Below are 25,626 nucleotides of genomic sequence, written 5' to 3'. Positions count from 1 at the left end.
TAAATATCATGGAGTGCGATTGCTGAATTGTATGGTAAGGGTATATTTAGTTTTGTAAGAAACCACAGGCTTTCTTCTAAAGTTGCTTTACCATTTTGATTCCCACCAGCAATGAATGAGAGTTCCTGTTGCTCCACATCCTTGCTAGTAACATTTGGTGTTGTCATTGTTCCAAATTTTGGCCATTCTAGTAGGTGTGTATCTCACTGATATCTTAGATATATATCTGTATCTATCTATATCATAGGTATCTCATTGATATCTTGATTTGCATTTCCCCCTTGATGCATGATGTGGAGCATCTTTTCATATGCTTATTTTCCATTTATATATCTTATTTGGTAGGGTGTCTGTTAAGGTCTTTGGGCCATTTTTTAATCGGGTTGTTTATTTTCTCATTGTTGAGTTTTGAGAGTTCTCTGCGTATTTTGGATAACAGCCCTTTATCAAATATGTCTTTTTACAAATATTTCCCCCCAATCTATGACCTGTTTTCTCATTCTCTTAACATTGTCTTTCATGGAGCAGAAGTTTTAATTTTAAAGAAGTCCAGTTTATCAATTATTTCTTTCATGGATCATGCATTTGATGTTGTATCTAAAAGGATATCACCATACCCAAGGTCATGGGTTTTCTCCTATGTTATCTTCCTGGAGTTTTATAGTCTTGCATTTTACATTTTAGGTCTATGATCCATTTGAATTTATTTTCGTGAAGGGTGTAAGACCTGTGTGTAGATTCATTTCGTGCAGGTGGATGTTCAGTTATTCCAGCGCCATTTATTGAAAAGACTATTTTTGCTCCATTGTATTGTCTTTGTTCCTTTGTCAAAGGTCAGTTGACTACATTTATGTGGATCTGTTTCTAGCCTTCCTGTTCCATTGATCCATTTGTCTTTTCTTTCACTAACACCACACTCTTTTTATTACTGTAGCTTTATAGTAATTCTTAAGTCAGATAATGTCAGTCCTCCAACTTTGTTCTTCTTCATTGTTGTGTTGGCTCTTCTAGGTCTTTTGCCTCTGCCTGTAAACTTTAGAATCAGTTTGTAGATATCCATAAAATAACTTGCTGAGCTTTTGATTGGGATTGCATTGAATCTGTAGATCAAGTTGGGAGGAGCTGACATCTTGATGTTATTGAGTCTTCCCAGCCATGAACATGGAATATCTTTCTACATATTTAGTTCTTCTTTGATTTAATTCATCAGAGTTTTGTAGTTTTCCTCACATAAGTCTTGTGCATATATGGTTAGACTTATACCTAAGTATTTCATTTTTGGAGGATTCCAATGTAAATGGTGCTGTTTTTTTTTTGTTTTTAATAAATTTATTTATTTATTTATTTTATTGGCTGTGTTGGGTCTTTTCTGCTGTGCGCAGGCTTTCTTTTTAGTTGCGATGAATGGGGGCTACTCTTTGTTGTGGTGCGCGGGCTCCTCATTGCCGAGGCTTCTCTTGTTGCGGAGCATGGGCTCTAGGCGCATGGGCTTCAGTAGTTGCAGCACATGGGCTCAATAGTTGTGGCTCACAGGCTCTAAAGCACAGGCTCAGTAGTTGTGGCGCATGGGCTTAGTTGCTCTGCGGCATGTGGAATCTTCCTGGAGCAGGGCTTGAACCCGTGTCCCCTGCATTGGCAGGCGGATTCTTAACCACTGCGCCACCTAGGAAGCCCTGGTACTGTGTTTTTAATTTCAAATTCTACTTGTTCGTAGCTGGTAGTAACTTTTTATGTGGTGTTTTTAATATAGTAGCCATAATCATACATTCATATACACATACTGTTCATTCATGTGCTAGGCACAGTTTTGGATGGTAGACATGCAACAGTGAGCAAAACTAGACAGGATGGAGCTTACTGGGAGGAGAGAGACAAATAATTGCCAAGCACCCAAAAGGGGAGGTTTCACACTGCTGTGAAGACACACAGAGCAACAGGAGCTGATCAGTCAGGGGCCATTCTCAGAAAGAGTAAAGGCCAAGCTGAGGTTTGAAAGAAGCCAAGAGAGAGGAGAGTTCCAAGCAGAGGGCACAGATTGTGAGAAGTCTCTTGGTAGGGAGAGTCTGGCACTTTTGAGAAAGTGAAAAAAGCCAATGGAGTTTGAGCACAAAAAAAGTGAGAGGGTGGGGGTTGTGGTCAGAGAGAAAGCTGGAGAGGAGGGCAGGGACTTGTGACTTTGTGCAGCAAGATTGGGCAGAGATGTGGGGATTGGGGTAGAGGAGACAGCACATGGTTAGAACAGTCACTTTCAGAGACCTTTTTACATAAGCTTCACTTCCATCACAGGTGCAAACAGGTGACTTTTTTTTTTTTTTTTTCACCACAGCTCTCTCCTACAAAGAAACATTTTCTTAAATCTCTTTAGGAGGACACACATAGAGCAAAGACATACTGAGATGGAGTCCAGGATATAGCCAGCCCTACTGCCCAGCTCTGGTCTCCCTTCCCCAGAGAGGTCTCACAGAGGGTGTCACTCATTCATAACTGGGCAAAAGGATGAATGTTCTAATGAGAGACTTTAAGCATTGTTCACAAGAGTGTAAATCATAAATGAAAACCTGTTGACTGTCAAGTCACCATATTATATGGATGTATGAATATATATTAAACAAAAATAGAATCATAAAACAATGCTGTTTTGCAGCTTGCCCTTTTCCAATCAACAGTGTCTTTCCGTGTCAGTACCTGTAGACATACCTTATTGTTACTGGGTTTTTTTAGTATTCCATTATAGTTATACCATGAATTGTTAACTATGTATTACTATAGTTATATTAACCTTTATAATTAATATAGGTATATATTAACCTTTATGTCATTTCTAAGTTTTCACTTTTACAAACAATGCTACAGAACATTTTTGGAACTAATTATTTGTATTTTCTAGTATTTCATGGGAAAAAATTCCTAAAGACTTTCTGAGTCAAGGATGTGCATATTTTTAAAACTTTTGGTTTTATTATAAAACTAACACTTATCAAGAAATATGCAATATAGAAATACATAAAATACAAAGTCAGAAGTCTACCTGCAACCCAGTTTGGTATGCATCACTGAAATATACATTTTACATTGTAAAATAAATTACAAAATTGCTGTCTAAAAAGGTAGTGCTTATCCTATTCACAAATATATGAAAATGCTTAATTGTCCACTTTCTTCCCAACACGTTATTACCAACTCTTTAAATCTTTTCAAATCCAGTACACATTATTTTAAATTGTGCTTTAAATTTGCATTTCTTTAAGTATTAGTGAATCGGACATCTTATGTTTAATTTTTTTTTAGTGATGCTTCTGTGAGTTGCCTATTTTCTTTTGTCTATTTTGCTACAGGGTGGGGTTTTTTAAAAATAAATTTATTTATTTGTTTATTTATTGGCTGCTTTGGGTCTTAGTTGCTGCGAGCAGTCTGTCTGTAGTTGCAGCAAGCGGGGGCTACTCTTCCATTGCTGTGCTCGGGCTTCTCATTGCGGTGGCTTCTCTTGTTGCGGAGCATGGGCTCTAGGCACGTGGGCTCAGTGGTTGTGGCTCGCAGACTTTAGAGCGCAGGCTCAGTAGTTGTGGTGCACGGGCTTAGTTGCTCCGTGGCATGTGAGATCTTCCTGGCCCAGGGATCAAACCCGTGTCCCCTGCATTGGCAAGCAGATTCTTAACCACTGCTGCCATGAGGGAAGTCCCTTGCTACAGGGTTATTTATCTTTCATTAATTGGTAAGAACTGTTTATACGATAAGGGAATGAGTTTGCTACAAAATTTTTGGGAGGCCCGTTTCTATTTTGACTTTGTTTATGATGTATTTTGCCACACAGAAGTTTCAAGTTTTTCTTAAACATCTTTTGAGCCAGCCTTTTTCCCCAAATATGCAGCGTAGGGCAACTTTTTCCACTCTTGCCCCAGACGAAATTCAGCTCTAAAAGGACATTTTTAAAAAAAGAGAGAGAGGCAGTTGGGATAGGGAAACGGCCTGGAGCCCAGGGGTAGGTGCTTTCATTCAGAAGCAGGCTAGCAGGGTTCTTTTCCTTAGATGACTCACTCAGCCTGCAAGGTGTCTTGCTCATTTCCTCTCTCACAGCTAGCTCATTTAAGTGTCCCTCCCCTTGCCCCTGCCATTGAACTTACTCCCAAGGCTCTAATTTCCAGGGTAAGAATTTCTCCTCTAGCGCCCATCATTCATGAGGCAATACCAACTGAGCTGCCCTCCAAACCCCTGCTCTTAGGCAAAGAAGGCTCCCAGTCCCTCCAATGCAAACCCTATTTGCCTAATATGAATGACATTTTGGAAGCAGTTGTGTATATTAGATAAATTCTATCTACAAAATGTGAGTGACAGTAGTATACACACAACTTGGGGGAATAACAACTAATCACAAACAGAAATTGTACAAGATATGCTTTTGTTTGTGATCAAAGGACCACCAATTAGAACTAGGCTGTTAGAAACATCTGGTCACTCATTACTCTGCTTAAAAGCCTTTGATGAATCCCTATCTTCTACAATATAAAGGCCGAACTGCTTAACATGGAATGTGAGGTCTTTCACATCCTGGTCCTGACCTAACAATAGGCTAACCACTTTTATCCACACATATTTATTGATTCCTTGCCAGACATTGTTCCAAGTTCTAGAACTAGGGATGGTCCCTGCTTTTACAGGGCTTTCAGACTAGTTGGGGAGACAGATAATTCCAAGTAAACAAATCAATTATAGGGTGGCCAAGGAGGATCTTTCTGAAAAGGAGACGTCTAAAGTGAGACCTGAAGAGTGAGAAAGAATCGGCTGTAAGAAGAGTTGGGGGTTGAGAGGAGGATGCTCTCAGCAGAGGGCACAGTAACAGCCTTGAAGTCAGAAAGAGTTGGGATATTCTAGGAACAAGAGAAGGCTGGCACAATCAGAGCTCAGAGGAAGGGAGAAGACCCCAGTGAGATGATGTTAAACCCAAAGGCAGGGGCTGGATTGCACAGTGCATTGTAGACTATAGTAGAGGAATTTAGGTTAAGTCCAATAAGGTGCTAAAATCTGGGGTTGAATTGGAATAGGGATGGTGACAAGGTAATGTAAAGGTCTTTAAACTTTAGCTCATTTATCTGTTAACAACTCTCTGACATGAGTATTATTAGTAACTAGTTTTATGGATGAAGTCACTGAGGAAGGAAGTTGGGTAATTTGCTCAGTCTTCCAACCCAGTTGAAGTATTGAGCCACTGCATCTGTCTGACTCCAAAGCTGGTGTGCTTAACTTTGACTGTAAATTCTCTATGGTCTAATTGCTTTATTTTATAAGTGAGACAACTGAAGTTCAGAAAGATTAAAAATAAGCAAGAATAAGGCACTGTTCAAAAAAATTGGACTCTTCTATCCGAAGGGTAAAGAATGAACTTTTTATCTGGTAGAAGCTCAGAAAGCTATGAAACACAAGAAGGCAATGTGGACCTATTCACTGTATACATAACAACTCAGGGCATCTTTTGAAGCTTCGAAGAAGTAATTATAGATCAAATAAAAGGAAGTACTTTTTATACAGTGGGTAGTAAATAGAAGCAGTTGATTATTCCAGATACAGATTGAAAATAAAATAAATTTAGAGTAGCTTTTATGATGGCTGTAGAGTGAGTTAGCAAAATGGAACCTTTTTTTGTATGAAGCCTGCTAAAATAACTGATGGAATTGTAATAGAAGCTTAAATAACTAAGAAAATTAGGAAAAATGAGTAAGGGAAAACTAATTCTATGTATAATAATAAAAAAGGAAAGCAATTTTAGATGTGATAATTTTGCAATATTTAAAAATTTTAGTTTTTTATGTATTAAGAAGAAATACATAAACTCATAAAAAAATTTTGAGTGAGAAGCCGCTGTAAGGAGATGGAAAGAAATCATGTCCTCCTCGGTCATTACAAACAGAATAAAATTCTTATTTCCAGGGAAACCCATTTTGATTGGCTGGAAGGGTATGGTCACATCAGTGCGGGGACCCCAGCTTGACATCGGAGGAAAAAGCTGAGCCAGTTCTTTTAGAACCTCTGCTTCTTGTGCTACATTTGTCCTTCAAAGTATTCTCTCAGCATATGCAGTTGGAATAACTCTTGCTTAAGAATAAATGTCCTTTATTTCATAAACTAAGAGAGTTTTACAACGTAAAATAGAGCAACAATTGAAGTTAAGCTTTCTCTTATCTCCATTGTCCAGTCAATTCCTCTGAATCCTATTGAGAACTCGCAGTCCATCAATTCGGATGCTCTTGTCAGTTCAGTACTACCCTTTAGCATCGCTGTCACAGTTGAAGGAAGAAGAATCTACTCTTGGTATTGCTAGAAGTTTGGGAATTGCTGAGACAGAGTTTCATAACCTCAATATCTAATTATTTCTGCTTCTTGGTTTTCTAGTAATTGTCTCACCACAACGAAGGTGCAAGCATGGCCAGTAGCTGGCCTGGGTCCATCACCACTTCTTCTTTGGTGCTCTTCTTCCTTCAGGATATCTCTGGGGGCACGTGCCTCCTCGGTACTCATCACACACCTTGTTGAGCCTTCAATATATCAAATGAACACCGCAACCTTATATTATTAGCCTAGCCTGTTGTATATGCAATTAAAAATATTAATGCTATAAAATAGAAATTGTAAGTTTTGTTCAAATAGTTTTTATAGGAGTTCTGTTGCTCTAAAGTCTACCCATGCTATGGACAGAGGGATAGTTAGCACATAAGATATAAATATGAATATGTTTTACTAACACAGATGCTCTTCATGTTTATGCATGTTCTGTTCATTATCTTTAAAGTAACCTCCTGTTGAGAAATGCTGTTTCATTTGGGCAAGCCAGCCTTGTATTTTTAGGTGTGAGTGACTCATGCTTGCACTGGTAGCTAGTGAAATTATTTTCAGTTGTCTTCTGTGGCTTCTGCCATGACTGGCTTTCTGTTTTAGTATACCATTTCTTCACATTTCAAATCTGCGGAAGTTCTGTGGCTCCTAATGACTTATTCATTATAAATGAATAATAAATCTATTCATTTACTCAACTGAAATCTCCTGAGCACCTACTTTGCTAAGCACTGGGCTCCAGGTATGGGGATGATGCCAATGGATATATCATAAATCTTGTCCTCAAGGAGCTCACAGTCTAGTTAAAGAGATAGACCTGTGGGAAGATAATTACAAAGGAATGTGGCAAGTGCATAGGGATAAAAATCAGAAATTATGGAGGGTCCAAACAGAAGCCCCTACCTTAACTTGATGGTCAAGGAAGGCTTTCTAGAGGTCAGAACACTTATTAAACTGGTTTTTTTTTAAAGTGGGTTGTTTTATTTTTTAAATTCTGCCTTATTCAAAAGAGGCTATAAATTTCTTTCAGACAAAAGTTGAACAAGTAGAAGAAAAGGGAAAAATGCAGAGATATCAAGTCAGAGATGTGGGTAGGAATAATGTGTATGATAATTGCTATATTTACTCAATTCTAACATTTACATTGATTTTTCACATTAGGAATGTATCTTATTATTGATGGTGTCTTAGATGTGATGAAACAGGAAATTTATTTTTTCAGCAGGTATTTATTAGACAGTTGTTATAAATTAGACAGTATGTTTAGCCCTGGGCATCAGTTTTGAGCAAAATAGACCCAGTTCCTCTCGCCATGGTCTTTATAGTGAAGAAAAAGTACAGGATTATGTGAGAAAGCATTAACAGAGGGGCTTAATTTAGATGGAGAGGTTAGGGAGGGTATTTTCAAATAATGGATGCTTAAGCTGAGGTATGAAAGATTCAGTAGGAATCAGTGACATAATCAGTGAAACTAAGGGTTCCAGGCCAAGAGAAAGCATGAGAGAAGGTCTTGAGGCTTGAGGTAGCTTGAATTGCTTAAGTGGTTGAAGGAAAACCAGTGCAGATGGCTCTTGGTGGGGTGGAGAAAGGGGATAGTGGGGAGTGTCATGAGATGAGGCTTCTGGAGGAGGTGCCAGGTAAGGCAAGGGTTATGTGAATGTTTTATCCCAAGTTATTAAGGATTTTAAGAGTTATATGAATGTTTTATACCAATTTATTTAAGAATTATTTTTAAGCAAAGCAAAAATTATCAGATTTTTCCATGTCAAAAAGACCACTCTGGCTTCTGATTAGAGAATTGGAAAGAAAGCTTAGTAGAGAGCTATTTTCAACATCAGGGTGAAAGATGTTGGTGCCAGGACTTGGGTGGTGGCCATGGAAGTGGAGAGCATTGGACTGAAGCTAGCTGTATACTGGAGGTAGAACTTAGTGATGGATTTGATATAGGGGTGCAGGAGAGCGTGGTGCTAGGTATCAGTTTTCTCCCAAGAGCAGCTAACTGGCTGAGTAGAGATGCCTGTTTGTTACTGAGATGGAGATAATGTAGGAAGGATAGATTTAAAGGAAGGCCGAAGAAGAGTTCTATTTTGGACTCGTGAAATTTAAGATGTCTAGGAGAGATCTAAATAGAGATCTTAGGAAGTTATATGAGTCTGTGGGTCTGGAGTTCAATAGAAAGGTCTGGGCTAGAGATAGAAATTAGGGGAAAAATGGTATTCAAACTCCTGAGGGTGGGTAGGATGCAGTGTAAATATAAAAAATAACAATAGTGATCTCTAATCATAATAATATTAATGAGGATAGTTAATACTGAGTTAATGCTCATGGTGACTCTATTTCGTAGGCATTATCATTACTCTCATTGTAGAGGAGGCACAGGAAAGCCACAGTGCTAGTAAACAACACAACCCAGTCCAGTCCTAAAGCCTGGGCTCTTTTCTTTTCCTCCAAAGCCTGGGCTCTTAATGCTACATTAGAAGAGAGAAGAGACTCAGCTCACAGATCTAGGCAATTCCAACATTTAGAGGTTGAATGGTGGAGACAGGCCTGGCACAAGAAAATGAAAAGGAATGCTTTGAGAGGTAGGAGGAAACCATGAGAATGGGGTGTCTCAGAAGCTAGGCAAAGAGCGTTCCAGGTAGGTTGCCAAGGCCAGCAGTAAAATGCTGCTGAAAGGTGGGCACCTGAAGGACACAGGCATGAAATGGGTGATGAGGATGGGGAAAAGATTTGCCAGGCTTGGGGATAGTGAGTAAAAGAGATAGCTCTGGAGGAACCAGATATTGTCAGAGGGTTACGTGCAAGCAGGAATGGTGAGAGATGATAGTGGAGACGTCGGCAGGAGCCAGGTCACGAAAGACCTGCAGTGTGCTCCAAGGTAGCTCCAGACGATGATCTCAGCCAGAAGTGTCCATTCCCAAAGTTGGAGGCAAAGCAAAGGGAGCCGCCTGTTGTAAGCAGGAGGGAACTACTGTCTATGTTGTCTCATGTAATGTCTGTGTTGTTGGATTCCTTCAAAATATACCATGTGGAGTGGTGATCATGTTGCAATGTGTGGAAATATCAAGTCACTGTGTTGCGCACCAGGAGCTACCATAGTGTTGCAGGTCAATTATACTTCAAAAACATGGTGAAGGGGAAGCTGGGACGAAAGGAGAGAGTAGCATAGACATATATACACTACCAACTGTAAAATAGATAGCTAGTGGGAAGTTGCTGTATAACAAAGGGAGATCAACTCGATGATGGGCGATGCCTTAGAGGGCCAGGACAGGGAGGGTAGGAGGGAGTCGTGGGAGGGAGGGGATATGGGGATATATGTATAAATACAGCTGATTCACTTCGGTGTACCTCACAAACTGGTACAAGAGTGTAAAGCAATTATATTCCAATAAAAAGCTTAAAAAATAAAAAAAAATTTTAAAAAACAATAAAAGAAACCAAACAGACTCATAGAAAAAGAGGTCAGATTTGTGGTTACCAAAGGCGAGAGGTTGGGGAAGCGGGAATTGGATGAAGGCAGTCAAAAGGTACAAACTTCCAGCTGTAAGGTAAATAAGTACCAGGGATGTAATATACAGCATGATTAGTATAGTTAACACTGCTGTGTGTTATATATGAAAGTTGTTAAGAGAGTAAATCCTAAGAGTTCTCATCACAAAGAAAAATATATTTTTTATTTTTTCTTTAATTTTGTGTCTATGTGAAGTGATGGGTGTTCACTAAACTTGAAATGTGGTAATCATTTCATGATGCATCAATATATAAGCCAGATCATGATGCTGTTCACCTTAAACTTATACAGAGCTGCATGGCAATTATATCTCAATAAAACTGGAAGAAAAGAAATTTACCACCTTGAGACATTTTAGTTTCAGATTTTAAAATTAACCATGAACCTAAATGCCCATCAACAAATGAATGGATACAGAAGATGTGGCATATATATACAATGGAATTTTACTCAGCTATAAAAAGGGATGAGATGGAGCTATATGTAATGAGGTGGATAGAACTACAGTCTGTCATACAGAGTGAAGTAAGTCAGAAAGAGAAAGACAAATATTGTATGCTAACTCACATATACGGAATCTAAAAATGGTACTGATGAACTCAGTGACAAGAACAAGGACGCAGATAGAGAGAATGGACTGGAGAAGTCGAGGTTTGGGAGGGGGTGGGGGGTGAAGGGGAAGCTGAGACGAAGCGAGAGAGTAGCACAGACATATATATACTACCAACTGTAAAATAGATAGTCAGTGGGAAGTTGTTGTATAACAAAGGGAGCCCAACTCGAGGATGGAAGATGCCTTAGAGGACTGGGGCGGGGAGGGTTGGGGGGACTCGAGGGGGGGGGGAGTCAAGGAAGGGAGGGAATACGGGGATATGTGTATAAAAACAGATGATTGAACCTGGTGTACCCCCCAAAAAATAAAAAAAATAAAAAAAATAAAAAGATGATTGAACTTGGTGTACCCCCCCAAAAAATGTATAAACTAAAACCACAATGAAATAATACAACACACCTGTGAAAATGGCTAAAATTAAAAATAAAAAATAAAAAAAATAAAATTAACCATGACTTCTTTCAGCACCAAATCGTTTATCAAACTGGTAGATGTTCTGCGTAGGAGGAAGACATCTATATGCAGAGATACATACTTAACACAACTGTTTTTATACTTCTCTCTAAATTGGGAGCAAGTGTTGAAAATGGCAGGAAAGTGTGAGTTGTTTTGCTTAATTGGGCGACCTTGATCACAATCAGGAGAAAATGATTCATTGTGTTTGTTTGTCTCATTCTTCATTGTACATCCTGAGCGGTTTTGAAGTCAGAGATTGTCTTGGGTTTGAATCCCGAGTCTGTCATTTATTAGCCGAGTGACTCTGGAGCCAGTTATTTATCCTTTCTTGGGCTGTTTGTTGAATGAGGGACTTCTTTAATAATAACAGTTATACAGCATATTGCAGGAATTATATAAAGGATAGGAGTTAGGAGTTTTCTTCATCCTAATTGAACAAAAAGCCTTGCAGTGAAGATGCTTCCTTTCTTTGTTGGTGATTCTATCTTACCTTTGATTATTTTGCTATTTGGAATTTTGTAATTTATCCTCAAATGCCACTAGCTAATTGTCAATAAAAATAATAACTTTTTCTTGATGTGCATTTGAAGACTGTGCTTATATAGTGAGACCTAGTTCCCCAAATAATCTTTACAGGAATATTAAAGAACTGCAGTGTCTAAAAATATTCCTTCTGAAGCTCTGCCATATCATATAAAATTCTAGAGAAATAAGATTATTTAACTTTTGTTACTTGATGGTGACGAAATATATTCATTAATTTTCAAGGTTCTTGTTTTCTTCATGAAATTAAAACAATTTCATTGCCTGCTGGAAGCTGACTTCACAGTACATGCAAGGTAACTTCAAGAGCTACTTAAGGGGGCTTCCTAGGTGGCGCAGTGGTTGAGAATCCGCCTGCCAATGCAGGGGACACGGGTTCGATCCCTGCTCCAGGAAGATCCCATATGCCACGGAGCAACTGGGCCCGTGAGCCACAACTACTGAACCTGCGCTTTAGAGCCCGTGAGCCACAACAATTGAGCCCATGTGCTGCAGCTACTGAAGCCCATGCGCCTAGAGCCCGTGCTCTGCAACAAGAGAAGCCACAGCAATGAGGAGCCTGTGCACCACAACAAAGAGTAGCCCCCACTCACAGCAACTAAAAAGAGAGCCCACATATAGCAAAAAAGACCCAACACAGCCAATAAAATAAATAAATTTATTTAAAAAAAAAAAAAAAAGAGCTACAGAAATTAAAAACCTTAAATCAGCCCTATCACTTTGTTCATTTATTGAAGTAAATAAACTGGAATCATTCATTTATTAAAATTTTAGTCCTTGGCAGATTATTTTTTTGCTGTCATTCCCTAAATTCATTTTTCAGCAGAGCCTCATTCTGTGGTCAGAGCCAGTTGGAATACTCAGGATGGATGCCTGGCTGACTGCTGTGGCTTTGACAGATTGTCTTAGATGAGACATTCTTAAGTTTCATCCGATGATATGGACCAGTTTAATAGCAGTTTCCATTACAACACAAAGGGGAACAATTTTGGAGTGAGGAAGGGGAGTTTCTTCTTTCTGAAATCTACTGTTTTAACTAGGGAGAAGCGAGGTGGAGTGGACAGAATGTTTGGCTTATAGAGTAAACATATATTTGGATCCCAGCTGTACTGCTTTTAAGGTCTAAGCCTTGATACAGGCATACCTTGGAGATATTGTGGGTTCGGTTCTGGACCACCACAATAAAGTGAATATCGCAATAAAGTGAGTCACAATATTTTTTGGTTTCCCAGTGCACAATAGAAGTTATGTTTATACTATACTGTAGTCTGTTAAGTATGCAATAGCATTATGTCTAAAAAACAATGTACATACCTTAATTAAAAATTACTTTATTGCTAAGAAATGCTAACCGTTATCTGAGCCTTCCTCAAGTTATAATCTTTTTGCTGGTGGAGGGTTTGCCTCGATGTTGATGGTTGCTTACTGATCAGAGTGGTGGTTGTTGAAGGTTGGGGTGGCTGTGACAATTTCATAAAATAAGACAACAGTGAAATCTGACACATCGATTGACTCTTCCTTTTATGAACTATTTCTCTGTATTATGCAGTGCTGCTTGATAGTGCTTTTCCCACAGAACTTCTTTCAAAATTGGAGTCAATCCTCTCAAGCCCTGGCGCTTTATCAACTAAGTTTAAATCCTTTGTTGTCATTTCAACCATCTTCGCCAGGAGTAGATTCCCTCTAAAAAAAATTTTTTTTTTCTTTGCTCCTCCACAGGAAGCCACTCCTCATCCATTAAAGTTTTATCATGAGATTGCCCTAGTTCAGTCACATCTTCAGGCTCCACTTCTAGTGCTAGTTCTCTTGCCATTTCTACCATATCTGCAGTTACTTCCTCCACTGAAGTCTTGAATTCCTCAAAGTCATCCATGAGGATTGGAATCAACTTCTTCCAAACTCCTGTTGGTATTTGACCTCCTGCCATGAATCACAAATGTCCTTAATGGCATCTAGAATGTTGACTCCTTTCCAGAATAGTTCAATTACATTGCCCAGTTCCACCAGAGGAATCACTGTCTTTGGCAGTGAAAAGTATTCCTTAAAGAATAGGACTTGAAAGTCAAAATGACTCCTGATCTGTGAGCTGCAGAATGAATATTGTGTTAACAGGCATGAAAACATTAATCTCATTTTACATCTCCATCAGAGCTCTTGGGTGGCCAGGTGCATTATGAGCAGTAATATTTTGAAAGGAATCTTTTTTTCCTGAGCAATTGGTCTCAGGAATGGGCTTAAAATATTCAGTAAACCATGTTGTCAGCAGATATGCTGTCATCCAAGCTTTGTTGTCCCATTTATAGAGCACAGGCAGAGTAGTTTTAGCATAATTCTTAAGGGCCTTAGGATTTGGGGAATGGTAAATGAGCATTGGCTTCAGTTTCAAATCACCAGTTCCATTGGCCTCTAAAAAGTGAGTCAGCCTGTCCTTTGAAGCTTTGAAGCCAGGCACTGACTTCTTCTCTCCAGCTATGAAAGTCCTAGATGGCATCTTCTTCCAAAATAAGGCTGTTTCGTCTACACTGAAAATCTGTTGTTTAGTGCAGCCACCTTCATTATCTTAGCTAGACCTTCTGGATGACTTGCTGCAGCTTCTACATCAGCACTTGCTGCTTCACCTTGCACTGATATGTTAATGGAGATGGTTTCTTTCCTTCAACCTCATGAACCAACCTCTGCTAGCTTCAGATTTTTCTTCTGCAGCCTCCTGACCTCTCTCAACTTTCATATAATTGAATAGAGTTAGAGCGTTGCTCTAGATTTGGCTTTGGCTTAAGAAAATGTGTCTGGTTTGATCTTCCTCCCAGACCACTAAAACTTTCTCCATATCAGCACTGTTCCACTTTCTTATCATTTGTGTGTTCATTGGAGTGGCACTTTTACTTTCCTTCAAGAACTTTTTCTTTGCATTCACAACTTGGCTATTTGGTGTGAGTGCTTTCGGCCTATCTCAGCCTTTCATGCGCCACCCTCACTAAGCTTAATCATTTCTAGCTTCATTTCTAGCTTTTGGCTTAAAGTGAGAGTCCCGCAACTCTTCCTTTCACTTGAATACTTAGAGGCCATTATAAGGTTATTAATTTGCCTAATATCAATGTTGTTGTCTCTCAGAAAATAGGGAGGCCCAAGGAGAGGAAGAGACAGGGAAACAGCCAATAGTTGGTAGACCAGTCAGAGCACACACATTATCAATTAAGTGCGCCATCTTACGTGGGTGCGGTTCACAGCACCACAAAACAATGACAGTAGTAACATCAAAGATCACACATCACCATAACAAATATAACAATAATGAAAAAGTTTCAAGTATTGCGAGGATTATCAAAATGTGACACAGAGATGAAGTGAGCCAATCCTGTTGGAAAACTGGCACCAGTTGACTTGCCTGGCGCAGAGTTGCCACAAGCCTTCAACTGAAAAAGCCGTATCTGCAAAGTACAGCAAAGTGGAGCCCAATGAAATGAGGTTTGCTTGTATCTGTTAAAAAGCTGCAGCAGGGGCACAGGACACTGCTGCTCTTCACGTCCAGCCCTACTCAGAGTGCACCTTGTGTTCACCCCCAGCTGTTCTTTTCTCTTTCCCCCATTTCTGTGTGACCCTCTTTCCGTGCTCCAATCCCTTGGCTTTCCTTTCTTCCTGTCTCTTCCCCACTTTGCTGCCCTAGGAGATAGCTGGTAGAAGTGGTGGTCACAACACCTCCTTGCCTTCTGAGTAAAGAATTTGTGGTGGGATTGGGATGGGGCTCTCTGTTCTGGAAGTGAGGTATAGCTTCCACTCTAAATACATGAATTATGAAGGAATGGAGGTTTGTGTTGGGGGGAGAGGAAAGGATGCTTTATTGCTTCTCTACACTCTTCATGTCTGGCTCTTTTTCCTTCTGTGACACCAAGATTTCCTATATAACTCAACTCTCCTATGTCATTTTCAGCTTTCTCTACTTCTGGAAATTATAGAGCCTTTTAGAAGACTCTGGGAGCCTCTTGCCAATACTTCCTTTAATATCCTCTCTTAGAACGTAATGTCTAAGGCCAGGAACATTCATATGACAAATGTTTATTAAGAAATTACTAGTCAGGCCCTGCCTTAAGTGCTGAAGAGACAAAGATGAATAAGATGCACCCCTCCTCTCAAGGGACGTGCAGTCTGTAGAGGGAGGCCGGCAAAGTCAACATCTAGTGGGATAAGGATCGCAGAGGGAGATTGTATGAGGTAATGGGGAAGCTGAGAATAGAGTGCCAAATGATGATAAGTCAGGAAAGTCTCCTTAGAGAAGGAGGTACTTTAACATGGATGTGAAAGATAAATAGGAGTCTGCTGTCTGAAAAGGGAGGGATTGTGTTTCAAATGGAGGAAATAGGCAAAGCACAGGCACAGAAATGAAAGGCAGCAGGACCTATTCAGGATACTGCAAACCTGTAGTTTGGCATGACTAGACAATGGTAGTGGTGATTGAAAATGGAGGGAAAATGAAATGTTTAAGAATATATCCCACTGCAGAGTAATGCTCTATTTCTGAACTTAAGTGGTAGGTATCTGGGAGTTCATTAAATCACTCTTTCATTCAACAGATGCGTGTGTGTGTGTGTGTGTGTGTGTGTGTGTGTAATTTCTGGAAAGCCCATTATTTGCTTTAGCATAGTAGTTCCTGAATTTTCTACCTCAAATACATTCCTTAAGGGTCACGTGAATTGCTTGGTCACCATGCGGCGTGCCGGCATTAACGTCAGGGCTCAGAGGAAGGGGTGTCGGTGCTTCAGACCACCCTCCCCCACCCCCATCCGTGGAAGAACTGTCTTCCGCAGAACCGGTCCCAGGTGCCAAAAAGGTTGGGGACTGCTGGCCTACAGGGACACGTAGTTTTTATTATAGGCTTGTTTGACTTGTCACATAAAGCATTCATTTTTGTGACCATTCACAACGGGGTATCACAAAAGAACCAAGCAGATTCCATGTTGCCAAGCTGCTTATGATTTAATAGGGGAGCTAGGAAAGATGTGCACCTGTGCTGTATGAAAAGCAAATAATGTATGTGGGAGTTGAGGGAAGGAGAGAATCACATGGGTCCGATTTTTGGGGATTCAGGGACGGTTCATTTACTGTTACTGCTGTTAGTCTTGTTCCAAAAGTGTCTGAGGTATCAGAAATAATTACTCTTGGTGCCCACACTTTAGGGTTCCTTGACGGACAAAATGCAAGTTAGCAAAACTTCCAGTGAGTCACCTGCATTAATCAAGGACCTCTTGAGTATTGTCCTTGCGGTAGGATACAATAAGAAAGATGACTGCTGCCTCCTTAAACACACAGGGATGGGTGTAACCCCTGAGAAGCCATGCTAGACTGAACCAGCGCTGTTTACTGCCCCTCTCTGCACGTACCAGTGCAGGCATGTCCCCCAAACCCGCCCTTCCAGTGCTCTCCCTTTAGACGCGGTCAGAATTACCTCATCAAAAACTGTATTGTAGGACAGATGGCTTTTATTTTCCTTGCAAGTTACTATGCAACTTAAGTCTGCACTAGCACTCTTCTCAGATTTTTACTGTTACCATAAAATTTAGCTGTTCTCCATTTTGTCCTTACTCTCCTTTCTAATTAGGGGTATCTTTGAATTGTCATAAATCTTTGATATGTGTTTATATTTTAGTGTTATCTATTTTAAGCCTTTTTCTCTTTTCTTCATCTCCTACAGTTTTTGTGGCTTTAGTCATAGTACCTCAGATCCCAAATCCTTGTCTTTCCTTCTCCTACAGTTCCTACATCAGTGTTTACTCTTTCTGTGCCTACTACTCAATGAGTCTCTTCTCTGAGTCTCCAGCTCCTACCCCATCTCAACTGTGCTTTGTGGCTTCAGGAAAAATCCTGAGTCTGTGAAGTTTGCCTTTACTACCTCTCATGCGCGTTCTCCTAACTTTTTTTCCTTCCCTTGCCCCACCTCTGTCTGAAATAAAATCGACACAAATGTCCCACTAACTGTGGGCCAGGAGTTGAACCAACCTACAGGGGGTGCAAAGATGGCTTATGGAGCATGCAGTCTAGTGTAGCAGGGGACAGATCCATAAATAACTAAAATAAGGTCTGAGGTATCATAAGTGAGATATTTGAGGGACTCACAGGTAATGAGGGATAAGACTAGAGCAGCGCAAGTTAAGAAGGGAATGGGGAGCGTTGCGGGAAAGCTTCACCATCTATTAGCTAATGGAGACAGAGCTGTTACATGACATTGGCCCTTCCCTTGTCTTGCTGGGAGCTCTGTCGGGGCTGGTTCACTTTGGCTAGGGTTATCGTCTGCTAACCACTTCTGTTTCACCAGGTGCCTGAGCAGACTTAGTGGGTAGGTGTGTCCACCCCTATTTCTGATCCCTCCCTGACTCTGGCTGCCACATCCCACTTCTAGGTTTCTCATGTGATCTTGGGACCTTGCCTTTTTGTCTCCCTTCCCAGTCTTCACACTGGACATGGCTGAACAAGCTTAGTCCTCTTCCTCAGGGCTGCCATGTGTATGTTCACTGGGGGTCTAAGGGGAGAGTGGAAAGTAGGGTTGGAGGTGACAGAGGCAATAGAAAGAAGCATTGTCAGGTTGCGATTTCTCTCTGTTTCAGCATCTAAGGTATACATACCTTCCCAACTGACCCAGTTCTGGTATAGTTGTTTCTGCAGAGTTACCGATCTCATTGGTTAAGATGGAAAAGAATCATAAAAAGACAGTGGTAATAATAGACTGACTTCTGACCTATTTCTCTTTGGATACCATCCCCAGAGATAGAGATAGGATAAAGGGGAAGTCAGTTGTCAGATGTTTGATGTTCAGGTATCTTGCCTCTGGTGAGTGTAAGGGCCTTAGTGTAAGGGCCTTAGTCTCTTGTCTACTATCTATAAGCGTTAACACCTAGCTCTTGGAAATCTAACCTTTGGCGAAGTACCTACTCGTTACTGTTTCCAGGATACAACTGGAGCTTGCAGTTGACAAAGCACAAAGGCACTTCTTTCTAGATTTAGTTTAAAATCTCCTCATGTTTATGGCAGGTCAAGCATGCTTCTACACACTCACTTGGACTCATTTTGCTTTTTCTGTTTTTATCAGTGAGGGTAACAGGTTAGTTCATGACTCTGCATCTCAAGTTTTACATATCTTTTTTGGAAACTAGTAAATCCTTCCAGAGAAAGTTACAGAAATACTGGCTTTCTAAAGTAAGTTTCAAAGGGAAAGCTGTTAGTACACAGAAATGTTTAATGCATAAGATTTTAGTAATATGTATTATTATTCAGTTTAAGGGGCTCTGTAACTGAGGGAAAAGTTATGAAACAAATTTTAGTAACATATTTGACATATAACGTTAGCAATCACTTCTTATGGAAAGAACACTTAGTAACAATCTCAGTCTGTATTTATGTATTGGTTTATGCCTTTCACAAAGTTTCTATGTGTGTAAGCCCTTGAGCTAAACTAGGTGAGTTCAGCTGTCGTCCCCCATTTTACAGAGACCTGAAATAAAGGCTAAAAGACCAGTCTGGTAGTCCTGGATTAGAACCCATAACCTGCTTTAGTACGCTTTGCTCTGCAAACTGTTCAGACAAAAAATTTGCATGAATCTGTAATAATAAGAGATAAATAAAGCAAAGAGTGAATTTAGGTTTTGTTTGTTTGTTTTTTGCCATACTCACTTTTATTCAGTTTAAGGATTGGCATTCTTTTATTCTGGAATTCTTTCAACAAGTACTGAGGGCCCAACTGTGTACCAGGTACACAAGCACTTGATATAGTGTTGAACAAAACAGATATGGAATTTATGTTCTAACAAAGTAAGAAAAGTAATAAATAAGTGAACAGAAATAACAATAAGTAAATTCAGGTAGTCATGAGAGCTCTGAAGAAAATAGAGAAAGGCTGGTGTTGGTGATATTTTCCTATGTGATATATTCCTGAAAATGGGTACCAAGGTTTAGTGTACACATGTTTTTTTTTTTATATTTATTTATTTATTTATTTTTATTTATTGGCTGAGTTGGGTCTTCGTTGCTGCGTACGGGCTTTTCTCTAGTTGTGACGAGCAGGGGCTATTCTTCGTTGTGGTGCATGGGCTTCTCATTGTGGTGGCTTCTCTTGTGAAGCACGGGCTCTAGGCACGTGGGCTTCAATAGTTGCGGTGCATGGGCTCAGTAGTTGTGATGCCTGGGCTTAGTTGCTCCACAGCATGTGGGATCTTCCTGGGCCAGGGATCAAACCCACGTTGCCTGCACTGGCAGGTGGATTCTTAACCACTGTACCAGCAGGGAAGTCCCGGTACATATGTTTTAAAGAGAGATTCCTTTCTGAGGAATCCAAGCAATCATAAAACATCTCTTCATTGTGGTGTTTGGAGGATCCATTCCTATTCTTTTTCTTTAAAATTGACCTGAAGTCCAAAATTGGCTTAAGTCCAGAGACTATTTAGTTGAGGCTAAAGATTTGCTGTTTCAGGAACTCCTCTTGCTACTTCTTTCATGATATTGACGCTATGAGAGCAAGACTTATTGCTGGACAAATACTCCATTCACTCATCTTTATAAAATAATGAAGGCAAAATACTAGACAACAGTGCTTTCTCATTTTTTTTTTTTAAATTAGCAACAGAACTTTCTTCAAAGAAAATTCCAGATAACCATTATGTAAAACAGCTGTGGCTCCTCTGCTCCACACCGTAATGACCCCCCACGAATAGCTGAGAAATCACTAAGGCTTTGCAGAACACAGTATGAAAACGACAATAAAAAATTCAGGTTTTAAATCTTGTGGTAAAAAAAATAATTGTGCTGCTGAAACTGGCACAGCTACCACACCAGAGCTTCCAAATCATGTTTTGAAACCCATGAAAGTCCGCATTCAGTGAGAAAATAGATTTATATGTACATTTTAGTCTAAAATTACATTTTCAGGTAACATTTTTTATATAAGGCAAAGTCAAATTTTAATTGAAGCTATTTCTTCAGAGTATACCTCCCCCCACCCTCAGTTTTATTGAGATATAATTAACATACTGTACTGTATGAGTTTAAGGTGTATGATGTAATGATTTGAGTTACATATATTGTGAAATTATTACCACAATACAAAGCATGCTTTTTTATAATGTGGACGATGGTACTACTGAGGCTGAAATACTTTTCATCTACTCATTTGAAAGTTAAATTTCATATTGGCAAAGTTTTATTTTGTTCATAAATTATTTAATTATAAATAAATCCATGATATGTTTTTTATATTGTTATGAAGTAATTGATTTGCTGGTTTAAAATTTTTCTTCTTTTTTGTCTTCTAGTTTGCCAGGGTTTGGATACCTGATCACGAGGAAGTTTGGAAGTCAGCAGAACTGCTCAAAGATTATAAGCCAGGAGATAAAGTCCTCCTGCTTCACCTTGAGGATGGAAAGGTAAGTATTTTGCTTTTATTTGTTGTTATTGGCATAAAATGAAGGAAATTCAAAAGTGTAAATTTGCTGTGACATACTTTACTTGGAAGTTAAATTTTTAATTAATCTAATATTTTTACTTCATTGATAAAAATGGCAAAATGGCAAACTCAATTTTCTATCTCAATGGGTTAGTGAAAACAGCAGATACTTTTTTTTTTTTTTTTTTTTTTTTTTTGGCACACGGGCTTAGTTGCTCCGCGGCATGTGGGATCTTCCTGGAGCTAGGATCGAACCCGTGACCTCTGCATTGGCAGGCGGATTCTTAACCACTGCGCCACCTAGGAAGCCCCCCAGATACTTTTAAAAAATCCATTATTTTGGTTTATGAATTTATTATGACCTAGTTTAGATTCACATCGAATCCTCTCAAATATATTCCTGTTTATCTGTGTTTTGTTTAGGATACCATTTAAATTATTCACATTAACTAAGAAAACAGCATCTAAGGAGCCAGTATGAGATAAGGTATTTGCTGGAGCTAGATATTTGAAAAATATTTACTGAGAAGCTATTATGTATAAAACACTTTGCTAGTGACTAGAAAAAGTTAAAACCAATTGTATCTCTTTCCCATCTGCATTCACTACATGAGTGGACTCTCAGTTCCACCCTTTTTAATCTCTCTACTGCATTTGACAGGGCATGTCATACTTTTTTCTTAAAAACCTTTGTGACGTTAATTTCCTCTAAACAAGTTATAATCTAGCCAGGAAAATATAGGATATAAAAAGTAGTTCAACACTGCAATACTAAAGATGTCAAAAGAGAAGCTTATGATTAACTGCCAAGTGAGTAATGCTCTCCTGACAGTTAATATATATTGAGTACTTACTATGTACCAGGCATAGTTCTAAGTGCTTTGTAGGGCTGTAGCTCACTCAATCCTCACAGCAATCCTGTGAGGTGGGGCTATTATCATTACCACTTTATGGATGAAGAACCTGAGGCTCCTAGAGCTTGGGACTTGCTCAGGGTTATACAGGCATTAAGGGGTGAAGCTGGGACTTAAAGCCAGGAGATTGTCTTTATGGTCTGTGCTCATGACCACTCTGCTGTATTATAAAGACAGTGAGGACTTTGGGATCACAGCAGAGGGAAGTATCACTGTAGGCTTCTTCAAGGAAGGCTTCAAAGAGAAGGAAGAGTTTTGACTAGATAGAATTTGGATTAACAAAGAGAAAGGAGTAGACTTTGTGAGGACTGAAATATATTTTGGAGACAGTGAACATCACAGGTTGACTGGTTCTAGTTCAAGGCTTGTGTGTTAAGGTACCTGCTATGTACGATGTTAAGAGGTGGCAAAAGATATGCTCTCTGACATTCATGTCAGGTAAAAGAATACATATACTTGTGAATAGTGTGACACAGGATATAATAAATATAAACAAGAAACAAAAATAGAACAAAGTGGGGAGTGGTCAGAGGGGCTGGTGAAGGTTAATGGTCAGAGAGGCATTGTCTAAAGAATGAGTAGACAAGGAGGAGTGCGTTTCAGGGATCTATAAAAGCATGTGCAAAGGCAGGGAGGCATGCACCATAACGTGTTTGGGGAACTGTGCGAGTTCCATGTTGTTGGGATATGAAGTGAGAGTACAAGACTGGCAGGAAGGTGGGGGTGGGGACCAGATCACAGAGGGCCTAGTAGTCATGCTGAAACTTTTGGACTTCAACTGGTATGCTATGGGGAGTGATTGTAGTGTTTTTAAACAAAAGGGTGCCAGGTTTGTGTTTTAGAAAGGACTCACTGGTGGCAGCATGGAGGATGAGTTTCAGGAGAGCAAAACAGAGGCAAGGAGATTATTCGGAAAAAAGGCAGAGAAGAGTTAGGCCAGATTAGGGGGGCCTTGACTGTCAACTAAGGAACTTAATTTATTCAACATTCATTGATCATCTACTCTGTGAGGCACGACGTTAGGTACCTTCGGCTATAGTTTCTTATGTTAACTCTCACAGCAGTCCTGTGGGTTCACAGGTGGTATTATAAGTGTTTTCCAAATAAGGAAGTTAAGACTCAGAGACATTAAGCAGTCTTCCTGAGATCACACTGCCAGAAGTGGCTTTTTTTGTATGGCAGGAGCCAATGCAAGGACCAGTCAGCTTTGGAAAAGGTGTATTATTATACCCTAATAAACAGGCAGAGGGAGGTGGAGGGGCAAATTTTAAAAATTTCCTCGCCATTTTGCAGAGTTCATTCCAACCTGATTTGAACATTTGACCTCTATATATCTCTTTAGTATTAACAAAAGTCTTTTTTTTTAACAAAACCAGCTTGTCCCTCTCTGCAATTGTATTGCCATTTTCATTCCTTTTCATGAGTCATATGTAGTTTGCCCTTAATACATAGTTAAGTGACAATGTTCATGCTTGGCTTTGCCGTAAAGCCATATTCCCTTGGATTTAAAGTGAGTAGTACTTTTTAATTGGGGGGGCCAAGCACTGCATTAAAAGTTGAATAAAAACTATGGACTGTGTTGTTAAAAAAATATGCATGTGTATGTATTTACATATATGTGCATACACACAAAGTGTTAACACCTAATTTAAGGGGATTCTTGGACCTCTCTGGGTTCAGGAGTTCCCAAGTACTTACCACATACCAGGCATTGTCTCATTTTTACCACACCCCTATGAGCTATTTCCATTATGCCCTTTTTACAAATGAAAGATTTAGGTTAAATAACATACCCAAGACCTCAAAAGAAGAAAGTACCACTTTAGGATTTGCACTTGGTTTGATCTGGCTCTAGAGCCAAGCTCTTACCACTCTCTTATACTGTCTGTCACTTACAACAGGTGAAGGGTGGGAGAAAAGTTTAACTAAAAATTAAAGACTCTGGTCCAGTAACTAGGTAAAAAGAAATTCTAGGTTTTGACTTTTCAAACTATATTAGCAAAAATTGTTAATATGAGTTAAGACAGCTAGTAAAAGCTAAGACTCTCCTTACTTTTTGCCATTTCCACCAGTTTCTGTGGTTTTGGAAGGTGCCAGGAAAAGAATGCATTTAATAGCTGAGAAGCAAATCAGTAATAGGAAATAAGCAAAATGTATGTGCCTGTTTCGAGTTTATTGTTGTGATTTATCCAGATGCTGTATCTTGTGCATTTTCAGGATTTGGAATATTGTCTAGATCCAAAGACCAAGGAACTGCCTCACCTAAGAAACCCTGACATACTTGTGGGTGAAAATGACCTCACAGCCCTCAGCTATCTTCATGAGCCTGCTGTACTCCACAATCTCAGAGTCCGCTTTATTGATTCCAAACTTATTTATACATATTGTGGTGAGTGTGTGTTGCTGTCTGAGTGAACTGTGAGTTCTTTTCTCTAATGGACATAGCCATGGAGATACTGTGCGTGGGGAAAGAAGGCTGCAGTTGGATCTTTCCTTAGAGACCAGATCACTTCAGAGTTATCAGAAGATTTACCAGTGTTCATTAGCTAGTCTCATTTTATGCTGAATAAACTCTTTTTGTGAACTTACATAATTTCGCTCAAAATGAAAAGAACTGTGCCGATCTTTTGGATGTTTCTCCCCCGCAGAAGTCATATGCCAAATTCAATGCTGATTTGCCAGTTATTTTCATCTCTTACAGAAACCATACTTGAAGAGTAGATGTCCAAAGACTCATCTCTGGGGCGGGTTCACAACCTGCCCTCTTTTCTCTGTTGCTCAGCGGTGCAGGGCTGGCTAGACTTGCAGAGTCCACCCTCTTGCTTAATCTACTCGCCTGGGTCCCTGCTCATTTCAGTATTAGCTGCCAGTGACCCAGCCCAGAATTGTTTTTTTCTTTATCTCTTAGCAATTAAGCATGCACATGTGTATATTTCCCCTTTCCTTCTTTTTCCTCTTTCTCTAGGAAATTTTTGTTGAAATATAGTTGATGTATAGTGTTATATAACTTACAGGTGTACAGTATAGTGATACACAATTTTTAAAGGTTATACTCCATTTAGGTTTGTCTTCTTTTGTTTACTGTTGTAAATATAGCACTTAGAAAAGACTTGAAACCTTGTTGTAGTCAAATAAATATTTGTTGAATGAATGACTTTATTAATATATACCCGCTGTAAAATTTAAGGAAATGCAAATATATATATATATATATAAAAGGAAAAAGAATTACATGTAATTCACCACTAAACAATAACTAGTATTATGTTGTCTTATATCCTGTGTGTATGTATAAAATTGGAATCAGCCTATATATAGTTTTATGTCATGTTTTCCTATGACACTTAATATTCTTTATAAACAGTATTTGTGGTGGTAGCTCAATAGTCTGTTATATGGATATAATAATGCATATTAAACCACTTTCCATTTTTTAGAAAAAATTTATTGGAGTATAGCTGATTCACAATGTAGTGTTTAGTTTCTGCTGAACAGCAAAGTGATTCAGTGATGCACATATGTATTCTTTTTCATATTTTTCCATTATGGTTTATCACAGGATATTGAATATAGTTCCATGCTATACAAAAACCACTCTCCCTTTATTATATATTTTGTTTATTTCCACTCTTCACTGTTATGAATAACATTATGATAAACATCTTTATTTTTAAAAATAAATCCTTTACATCAATCTTTATTTCATTTGAATAAATGTCTAGAAATGGAATTTTTAGTTTAAATATTACAAAAATATTTAAAGCTCTTTCAACATTGCCACAGTTTTTATTATTTTAAATAACCTAGTCTAGTTTGTAAATGGCGTTTTAGTTAGGAC

General features: G+C 39.2%; 1 protein-coding gene across 4 annotated transcripts in view; it reads left to right on the top strand.

Moving 5' to 3' along the window:
* MYO5A (myosin VA) overlaps window positions 1–25,626 on the top strand; it is a 187,015-nt gene that overhangs the window by 44,814 nt on the left and 116,575 nt on the right. For 3 of the 4 annotated variants that reach the window (XM_057722276.1, XM_057722275.1, XM_057722274.1), the window contains exons 2-3: window positions 20,744–20,854; window positions 24,006–24,177. In XM_057722276.1, the coding sequence (XP_057578259.1) occupies window positions 20,744–20,854; window positions 24,006–24,177 (283 nt within the window). Of the gene's footprint in view, window positions 1–20,743; window positions 20,855–21,317; window positions 21,362–24,005; window positions 24,178–25,626 lie in introns of those variants that run through there. The other variant, XM_057722277.1, reaches the window with a different exon arrangement.

This window comes from Hippopotamus amphibius, chromosome 2, assembly GCF_030028045.1.
Source record: "Hippopotamus amphibius kiboko isolate mHipAmp2 chromosome 2, mHipAmp2.hap2, whole genome shotgun sequence".
Taxonomy (NCBI): Eukaryota; Metazoa; Chordata; class Mammalia; order Artiodactyla; family Hippopotamidae; genus Hippopotamus; species Hippopotamus amphibius.
The sequence above is the reverse complement of the archived record's forward strand: the minus strand, read 5'-3'. Positions and strand labels throughout refer to the sequence as shown.